Source organism: Pelecanus crispus, chromosome 14, assembly GCF_030463565.1.
Source record: "Pelecanus crispus isolate bPelCri1 chromosome 14, bPelCri1.pri, whole genome shotgun sequence".
In the NCBI taxonomy this organism is placed as follows: Eukaryota; Metazoa; Chordata; class Aves; order Pelecaniformes; family Pelecanidae; genus Pelecanus; species Pelecanus crispus.
This window is the reverse complement of record NC_134656.1, coordinates 13,309,258-13,319,233: the sequence shown is the minus strand read 5'-3', so window position 1 is coordinate 13,319,233 and position 9,976 is coordinate 13,309,258. Positions and strand designations below refer to the sequence as shown.

The 9,976-nt window shown below is 50.2% G+C and overlaps 1 protein-coding gene across 1 annotated transcript; it reads left to right on the top strand.

Moving 5' to 3' along the window:
- Positions 1-454: 454 nt before the first annotated feature.
- Positions 455-7,085, top strand: LOC104035290 (thyrotropin-releasing hormone receptor-like). The gene is made up of 2 exons (XM_009488531.2): positions 455-1,240; positions 6,705-7,085. Exons 1-2 carry the CDS (start codon positions 455-457, stop codon positions 7,083-7,085), a joined length of 1,167 nt encoding a protein of 388 aa, XP_009486806.2.
- The last annotated feature ends 2,891 nt before the right edge of the window (positions 7,086-9,976 follow it).

Here is a 9,976-nt window from a genome sequence, read left to right as displayed (position 1 = left end):
TCAGCGGTGCGCTAGGACCCGGCAGGCGCAGGCGGGGGATGTGGGCGGGAGGCGGATGGGGGGTCCTGGGGGCTGGGGTGGTCCTGGGTGGTCGCGGGCGATCCTGGGGGGGTCCTGCTAGTTCCCAGGGGTCCCGGCGGCTGCGGGAGGTCCTGGAGGGTCCCGGGAGCTGGGGGTCCTAGGCGGTGCCGGGTGTCTCCCGGGGCTGGGGGGACCCGGGGGAGTCCCGGGGGGTCCCGGGGTCTGGGGCGGTTCTGGCTGCTCCCTGCCCCTCCCGGCGGAGGCTCGGCGGGGGAGTTTGCAGGGAGGTGGGTGCAAGGAGCCGGGCGGCTGGAAGACTTGGGGGGAATCGTGGAAAAAAAGGGGAGGGAGGAGCCGGGGCGGACGGGAGGGCGGGGAGGGGGCGCGGGGGGCAGGGTGCGCGGAGCTCCGCCGGGGAAGGCTTTGGGGGGCGATGGAGAACGGCTCGGCCGGCCCGGGAGCCGCGCTGGGCGGCAGCGGCAACCAGACCCTGGGCAGGATGCCCCGGCAGCCCCTGGAGCTGCAGGTGGTCACCATCCTGCTGGTGCTGCTCATCTGCGGGGTGGGCATCGCGGGCAACGTGATGGTGGTGCTGGTGGTGCTGCGCACCAAGCACATGGTGACCCCCACCAACTGCTACCTGGTGAGCCTGGCAGTGGCCGACCTCATCGTGCTGCTGGCGGCCGGGCTGCCCAACATCTCGGAAGTGGTGGCTTCTTGGGTGTACGGCTACGCCGGCTGCCTCTGCATCACCTATTTGCAGTACTTGGGCATCAACATCTCCGCCTGGTCCATCACCGCCTTCACGGTGGAGCGTTATATTGCGATCTGCCACGCCATCAAAGCGCAGCTCCTGTGCACTGTGTCCCGCGCCAAGCGCATCATCTCCTCGCTGTGGCTCTTCACCTCCCTCTATTGCCTCATGTGGTTCTTCCTGGTGGACACGACCCAGGTCACCTTCTCGGATGGGGCACAGGTCAGCTGTGGCTACCGGGTCTCCAGAAGCCTTTACATGCCCATTTACTTCTTGGATTTTGCTGTCTTCTATGCCATTCCGTTGGGGCTGGCAACTGTCCTCTACGGCCTCATTGCCCGCATCCTCTTCATGAGCCCCCTGCCCGCCACCCCGCAGCGCTCCTGCCTGGGCTCCACACACCAGGGCGCCTCCCTCAAGCTCTCCTGTCGGGGCAACAAGGGGGCCCTGAGCTCCCGCAAGCAGGTAGGGGCTCCCCGCCGGGCTGGGCATGCCAGGCTGCAGGCAGTGCTGTCAGGGGCTCGGTGTTTTGAGGGGCATTCTGGCAGGGGATGGGGTACCCTAGTATTTTGATTCCCTTTGTAGGGGGAGCTGGGTAGGTTGGTTTGCTGCATGGAGGGTCCCCCCCAAGCCCGGCTGGGGTCTGGCAGCCACAGATGGGGTCCCCCTGCTTTGGCTGAGCTTGGGGGAGCAGGACAGAGCTCCAGCATCACTTGGGAGAGGCAGGAGTGCAGGGGTCTTTGCTGGGTAATTAATTACCGACTGCCTCCCTGAGGAGGGGAGTGCTGGGTCACCTTATGCCAGCAGGACTCGCCTCCCGGGCAGGGTCCTGGGCAGGTGACCTTGGAGTTAGGGGGCAACAGGGAGGGGAGAGCTGGCATGACCCCCTGCCCTGTGAGCCCCTGGCTGCAGCCCCTCAGACCCTGCAGCTGGGGAAGGCGTCTTGGTGTCACAGTGGTGCGTCTTCCCTCTCGGTGACTCCTCTGTCATTCCGCTGCCTGCTTGGTCCCCAGCTCCTTCTCCTTCCACCTCCTGCCCTCATTCCTCCTCTTTCTCTGTCCACATGGACAATGACTGTTTCTTGCCCCATCTCCTTGGATGGGACAGCATCTGGACATAGGACTCTGTTGCCTCCTAGCTGGCCATTTGCAGGAGACCATCCCATTCCAGTTTCAAACTTTGCATAGGCAGAGACATGGGCTATTTTAAAGGAAAGGGCTGAATCTTGGAGTCTGGCTTAAATCACTGAAATCATCAGTTCTGTTGTGATTTCCAGACAGCCTGAAATAGGCTTTAGCCTGTCCTAAAGTCCTCATGTTTCCAGCTCAGTATCTCATTGCCTGACTTGCACAGGAACCTCCATTCCCCAGGAGAGACAATTCAGAGTCGCGGAGGGGAAGCGAACAGCCCAGAGAACATGTATTTCTTCATGAACATCTAGTCTTTCCAATTCAGCTTTTTCCCCCTTTTGCTCCAGCACAGAAAGGTTTAAAGCAAGTCCTGACTTCTGCAGAAGTACTTGCCCGCTCTCCCAGGGTCACTGGCTGGGGGAGCCTCAGGCAGGGTGTTCTGCAGCGAGGTCTCTAGATACTGTGAGGCAGTACCTGAAAGTGCAGGTCAATGGATCTCTCCTTCCAAAGAAGCCGCTGCAGGGGCTGTGCCGCTCCCTGCACAGCACTGTGCCGTGGCGTGGCCGTGCTGCACACAGCGTGCTCCAGCATCAGTAGGACAAGTGGCTGGGGCCGTTAGTCCTGATGGGGCTGGGTGGTGGGCACTCCAGCTCCTGGAAACATCTTGTGCTCTCTTTCCTGTTACACCAGCAGTTTTCTCGAGATTGTCATTACCTCCTGAAATACCTTAGCTGCACTGCTTGCTTTTCAGAATATGAAGATGCTGCTGTTCCCTCACTGGTGCCTCTAAAACACATAAGTCCAGAACAGGACAACGCAAGGCATGAGTTTTGCTGTATTTGTCACCTATAGAAGAAAGGGCCACAGATACAAACACCAGCCACCTCCAAGCACGTATTTCACCTGCCGGAGAGGGACCACTAGAGGGAGTGGGATTCCTAAAAAAGGGATGCTGCAGCTCAGGACAATGGTGCCTGGACAAGGAGGGGTGACACTGGCTGGGGAGAAGCGTCTGTGGCCTCCAGGACAGGGGCAGAGGCTGGACACAGCACTGCGAGAGAGGATGTGTTGGAAGGGCTGTGCAGGGATGCAAGATGCCGATCATCTTGTACAGAGCGAGGAGGATGCTCTCAGTAGGTTTGCTCTAGGAGTTACACCGGGCTTGGCCCACGGAGATGGAAGATGAGCTGCCCCTGAGCTTTGGCATAGGGACCCAGGATGTAGGCAGGGGTCTGTACAGCAGATATCCTCGGCCATCCAGCAACAACATTGGCTTACATTCTCAAAAGTGGTTTTCAGCTAAATATCAACAGTTCTAGTAAAACATCCCCTGCTGTCTATGAACCCTTGTCTTGCTTCTACCCATAACTCCTTTACAGCTGTTGTGTGCACACACTATGCACAACAGAGTTGTTGCAAAACAGTTGTCAGAAAAATTGTTGTCCCTGAGCTGGTGCTTCCCTGAGGAATGCTTTGAGGCTACAGCAAAGCCTTGGCTTTTTTGGGTGCAGCTGGTTTTTGGGGGTCATAATTCAGGACTAGTCCAGTTAGGGATAAATGTCCCAAACTCTCCACAGTGCTGATTATGTTCATTTTTCACATAAACACCAGAAGTAAGTTCAGAGCACCTCCAGTGTGCTATAGTTACTCACCTCAGCAAGGCAGAGTGAGGAAAGGCACAGAGACAGGTTTCAGCCATGCATGCAGACAATGCTGGAGATTTCTTTCCCCACAGGGCAGAACTGAGAGTGAGTTTGGGATAGACCATCAGGTTTTATCCAGAGAAGACATTCTGTGTTGACACAACTTTGCTAAGGTCGCATCCAGGAGAACACGGGCCGTACAGACAGTTGGCTTTAAAAGGCAAATTTCAATCTTACAGCAAGTTCAGGGCAGGGCTGTCTGTCCCAGCCTGTGGTCTGGATGCAGCGTCCTTGGGGAGCACTGAAGGCATTTAGTGAAAGGGAGATAGTAAATCCTCATGGTGCTGTTTCCAGCTGGTTTCCCCTCCCAGGACACAGATAGCTTTTTCTCAGGGCTGTAGGATGCGTAGCTGGAAGCGCTTTTTGGATGACAGCACTTTGTGGTCTTCTGCGGTCTGGAGGGAGGTGTCAGGAGCTTGCTCAGGTGGGAGCTGGGTGACTGCTCGCTGGCACCGCCAGCATTTCCGTAACAACCACCCAAGAGCAGGGACAGTTATGGCTAAAAAGCAGATGAATCACTGGTTCTTTTCCAGACTACGTTTCTTTTGTTCTCAGAAAGGACAGGAATGAGCTTACTTTTCAGCCTTATTAGGATATGCTCCCCCTGGTGTCACTCGGGTGCAGAGTTCAGATCACTCTTCACAAGCGTCGCAGGTTCCAAACAGCAAAACAAGGCAGAAAGTTACAACAGTCAAAAAGTCAAAGATGTTTCAGTCTCAGGAGAAAGCATGTGAGCAGTATTAATCTGTTAGCTTTAAAGGAGACATTTCGGCCTTACAGAAACCTCCTGGCTGGAAGGGACACCTGCCAGAGAGCAGAGCTAAGTGTATAAAAACTCAGGGATTTATTCTCCCCAGCCCTGCGGGAGGTAAATTTGCATCTCGAGAACTGAGACAACCGCTGAGTGAGGACAGTCTGTGTCTCAGTGAGGACCTGCAGAGGTGTGGTATTTCACTTTCCTAGGACTGCTGAAGTTGATGGAAATACTCCCACCAACCTTACTCCCAAGACAGCCCTTTAACATGGACCCTTCCAGGCAGGACTGGGATGTGTTCAGTCACTGCATGGGATGGAAAAGCACAGAGCCTGCCCTCATCTCTCAGGAGGAATAAACTGCTTAGTAGAGGGGAATTAAATTCTCACTAAAATTGTACTTAGGATCTCTTAAGCTGAGGAGTTGGTTGCATTTTTCTGTAGGGTTCAGCTATTAGCACAGTTTTGTTCAGATCAACTTCATTCAGGTTCTTGGGAAATAAACCTCAGATGCATCAAAAATATGGCAAAACCAATTCTATCTGCAAACCTGAGAAGCGGGTCTGTGGAAGGCAGCAGTGTGGCTGAATGCTCCATTGCTGATGTGTCTATTTGTTATAATGATACATAAAGAAGTAGAAAATGCAGGTCCCATGCACATGCACTGCTCGTGGCATACAGTGTTGAAGCAAAATCTGCTTTTCTGGGCTGATCTGGTATTGGGAGCTCTCTGTTCCCAGGTCTTGCAGTGCAGACCACAGCACTACAGTCTCACCACTGCTGTCAGGATGCTCCTTCCCTTGGCAAGGAGTGGTTGAGCCTGGATCGCCCTGCCAGCCTCAGCGGGAGGGAGCAGCTACAACCGTACTGGTACACAAAGATTTTGACCATGGTCAACTGTGTGCCAGGCTGCTGCTGTCCACTCCCAGCCTATCTGTTCAGCAGCATTTCTACAAACCAGATTATCACCCTAGCAGTTGCACGCTAGATAGGGTGGCTTGAAATCAAAAGCTTGTGAGATGGCTCTCACTCTTCTGCATCCAGTCAGTCCTTGTAAGAGGCATTGAAAAGCTCTGAAGCTACCTTTTACTGACACATCCTGTACAATCTCTCATCTCTTTCCCAAAAGGCAACAAATTTCAACAACAAACATGCTGCACTTAGCAACAGCCTCAGCACTCACCATATCACTGCAAGATCTTACTCTGGGAAGTGTCCTTACATTCCCATTAAATCACACACAGCAAAACACTTCTATTTTGGCCTCAGCTTGACAATAGTCCCTTTCTTGTAGGGGAAGTTCTGTTGCCACTACCAATCACCCCCAATTTCTACTCAAAGCATTACAAGAAGGCATAGTTGCTTGTGACTAAGTAAAAAAAGCACTCTAAGAAAAGCTGAGAGACTGTGAACATGATCTAAGTGCTTATTTCCATATCGAGAACTGGAGTCATTGCACAACTCCCTTTCTGACGTTTGAAACGCCACTGCCTTAATATGCAAGTGGCATCAGTGTTTACTCATACTTTCCTCCTTGGGGACATGTGTATTCTGTAAGTATTTGCTGGAGGATGATTGTCACCTACCAGAAATAGCTGTCAAAATTATTAGAATTACTGCAGTTTCAGTACAAAACCCCCATTTTCTTAAACAAGCTTGACTCAAGCTGAGGGCAATTACTGCTCACTTCTGAATTCTCAGTATCTTCTTGTTCCTAATATGCTAATGTAGTACTTCCCTAGCATGCTCCAAATTAAAATAACCCATACCAATTAGCTAAGTAACTCCCATATCAGCACAAGCAGGAATTTGTGTAAGACTCCAGGCAGTCTCCTCTGCTCTCAGTGCTGCTCTGTATCAGGACCCTATCCCTGGGAACAGCATAGCTGGCATAGGAAAGCAGAAGATCCTAGGCAGGGAGTTGAGGTATATCCCATGGCACCCCCAAAAGTTAGCACCCCACTTTTGCACAAGTTAGTTTCCCCATTGATTTATTGTTATGTGCAATTTTCAGATTTGCTTTGTGGTAGAGAAATTCTCATGATTATCCCAGCCCATTTCCAGGCTGGTGGATGGTTGTCCTAAAGAGCTTTAAAGGTTCTTCAACAGTAGGTGAAAATGTGTCATCTAAGGGATTTATTTATGCAAGATTGTTTCATGAACAAAATGCATTCAGAGAGGAATAGCCCCATGGTTTGTGTGCCTATTTTAAATGCTTAAAGAGAGATACAAGCAACATGTAGACTGAATTAGTTGTCTACCACATTTCTCCAGGTGGGAAAGCTCTGCTGAAGATTTAGCATCATCTTACTATTTCTTTTTTTGCATATCCCCACTGGCAAGGTGACCAAAATGCTGGCTGTTGTGGTGGTCCTCTTCGCCCTTCTGTGGATGCCTTATCGCACGCTGGTAGTGGTGAATTCCTTTATGGACCCTCCATACCTGAACATCTGGTTCCTTCTCTTCTGCCGCATGTGCATCTACCTGAACAGTGCCATCAACCCCATCATCTACAACCTCATGTCACAGAAATTCAGGGCTGCCTTTAGGAAGTTATGCAAATACGAAGAGAAGAGTGCTGAGAACCCCGCACCGTACACTGCCCCAGTGTACTACAGTGTTATGAAGGACTATTCTCATGACAGCTCCAATCACAACGTCACAAAACAAGAAGATCTGAACAGTCTCCCTGCACCTGCAAAGAAGAACAAGCCTGCCAAATAGATCCTGGGACCCTGAAACAACGCAGGCAGTGGGAGCTATGTGGCTGTATGCACTGTGTTGGGAAAGTGCCAAGAGAAATTGCTTTGGCATTGCAGCAAGCTTAAATACCTCTCCAGGGCATTTAACAAAACAGATTCTTAGAGGAAAATTAATTTGCTTTTCCTTAATGCTAATTTATTCTTGTTTGCTGAAGTGTTAGGCACATGTCAATGTTTAGCATTTTTAAAGAATCCATAGTTAAATATAGCTGTGCAATGCAATTCTGTGTTACGTGCAAGTGCAACTGTTTGTTGAGTTGTGCCAGAGCACTGAAAGGAAATCCAGGAAGAGGAGGGCATTCAAGGAAAGAAAAAAAAAAACCCCAACCACAACTTCTTTCTGCTCGACCAGTTTTCTTATAGGCTGAGTGAGATTCACCTACTTGAATTTGCATGCCTGTAACACAAACACCCTACATGAGCTGCTCTTCTAGAGGTGTTTTAGAGTTAATGGGGCCAATTAGGCACTTCCAGGAAGAGGCTCCTCTCATCTCAGCACAGTCCCCTGAGGAAGATGCATACCTCAGGAGGAGATGAATGCCTCCCGAGATGTGACTGTTTCTGTCCATTGACTGTAAAGGGACTCTCTCAGGTGGGGAGGCCTATGTTAGGAATAACCAAAGTTGGGTGTCATGAACATCACCCCATGCCTCTGGAAATATTTCTGTGCTGGTAGCACATAAACCCAAGGTCCAGACCAGCTGGATTTGTTACAGAAAAAATGAACAAACTAGTAATGAGTGTTCCTTAAGGTAATAGTCATACTTCCATCAATTGTGGTCTAAGCTTCTTTTGTAGAATTTTACCTTTTCTGTCCAAATTCCTCTAGTTGCTCCAGCTGGATACTGTAGCCTTGTCCTGTAAGCCCCTGGTGTGGTGTAGCTGCGTACTGTCAAGCAGTGTTGCTCTCTGTCCCATCTACATTTGCTTTTCAATGGCAGATGAAGCAAGTCTCTTATTTCTTGAAAATAATTTGTGAAAGTCCATCCAGTGTTTTGTGACAAGTGACACACTAACTATAAGACAATAAACAAAGCTCATTGCTGCTATCATCTTGTGAGCAAAGAGAATATTCATAACCTGAGGCATCCAAGAAACCAGCCCAAGGACACTTGCCCCAGACTTGCAAGAGACTATCTGGACTAGGAATAAAATTTAGAAGATTACACATGAGCCAAATGCTAAGGCTCTTGCCAAATAAACCAAGTGTCAGCCACCAGTAACCCTGAAGTGACTGTAAGGAATTCTTTGAACAGCCAATTCAGCCTCACTCTTCAACACTGTTTTTCACCAAACTATAGTGTTTAAATGATCTTACAATTTTGCATACACTTTGGAAAATATCTGTGTGATATTTTTAAGAGCACAAGACATTAAGTAACCATTCTGTGTCTATGGGAAATCACTTCCCTGGGTGAGTCAGAGCAAGACTTCATCTCGCACCAATGTGTTGGGAACTGTCCAGTATCGATTTCATTTTGGTGTAGGGTGGTGTTGCATGTATGATTATTATATTGTGAGTTATTAAACTATCTACTTTGCTCCCAAAATAACTGCAGGATGAGGAAAGAGAACATTGGTTTTTTTTCAATTATGTGAAACAGTGTGCGTTTGGAATTTAAGGATTCTTGCCATTTTTGTGCTCTTTTGTGTATATTGGGAATTTAGTAACAAAGTTCCTCTTTATTGTTGCTAAGGAAGTTCCGCACAGAGATTTGGGATTTGCTTCTTGAAGAAAATGGAAGTGATTTTGCTACAATGTGAGAAAATTGTTCCACTTAGCAAAAGAAACAATTTGCTTGTGACAATCTTTTCTCTAGTACAGATTCCACCCCCCCACCCCTTAGAACAGATTTTTCCTTAGCAGCTCAGGACAAGCCATTGATAAAAGCATCTGCAGACAAAACGGAGCAGTAAGGACCAGGGTGGCTTGAAGTAACACACAGGTAAAGAAGGTGTAGGAGGAAGAAGGGAAGCCCTGGGCTGGCTGCTGGTTCCCTGAATGTGGCAAAATCCAGGGCAAAATCCAGGGCTGAGGTTTGGATGTGTCAACTCTTACCTTTGGATGCTCTTACATGGGCTGGGTTGAGGCTAAGAGGAACAACTTATTGCATAGCCCAGAGCTAAGCTGGGCTCTTGTGCTAATGAGTCCTTCCAGTGCATCAGAGTTATCTCCTCAAAACATAACAGCTTCTTCCCCTTAAGCAAATCCATGTCCTGTCTAGACGGCACAGGAATTAATTTTGTTCATCTTCACAGCCAGCTGTGGCTTGCAGCTCCCTGGGGCACAGGGCCCTGAGCTCACAGGTGTCTTTGGGTGCACACATGCCATAGCCACCCCTGACAGACAGAGACACAGAGCGAGCAGCATCTCATCCTCTCCTCTCCTCCTTCCCTCCCTGCTCTCCAGCCAACTAGTCTGTACAGCTATAAGGGGACTGGGGATGGCAAGGAAGAGAGGAGCAAATCAACCTTTCTGAGCAATGCAGTAAATTGGTAACACCCTGTAAGCACAGTGGGGTTGGAGAGGAGGAAGAGCTGGGGCTGGGACTCCGCACCCTTGTGCTGTTTGCTTTGGTACAGTAACGAGGTCATGGCAGCAGAGCAGAGCCCAGCTGCCCTCGGTGCTGTGGGGCTGGGGGGCTATGGAGGATGGTGCCTCCCCGGGGCATCAAGCACAGGCAGCATCTCCTCAGGGACGGGCTGTCCCTCATCCCCAGCCCTTCACCCTGCGGCTGCAGGTGCAGAGAGCAGCAGGAAAGCCAGCTTTGCCCTGAGGCCATGTGGGAAGAGGATTTACTGTCCGAGCTTGGACACCCACCTGCATACTGACCTAAGGCATTTCTCAGACAT

Excerpts from the sequence above, each read along its gene's own strand:
- LOC104035290 (XM_009488531.2), top strand. The coding sequence starts at position 455 with ATGGAGAACGGCTCGGCCGGCCCGGGAGCCGCGCTGGGCGGCAGCGGC. Across the intron at positions 1,241-6,704 it reads CCCTGAGCTCCCGCAAGCAG|GTGACCAAAATGCTGGCTGT; the intron begins GTAGGGGCTCCC and ends CCCACTGGCAAG.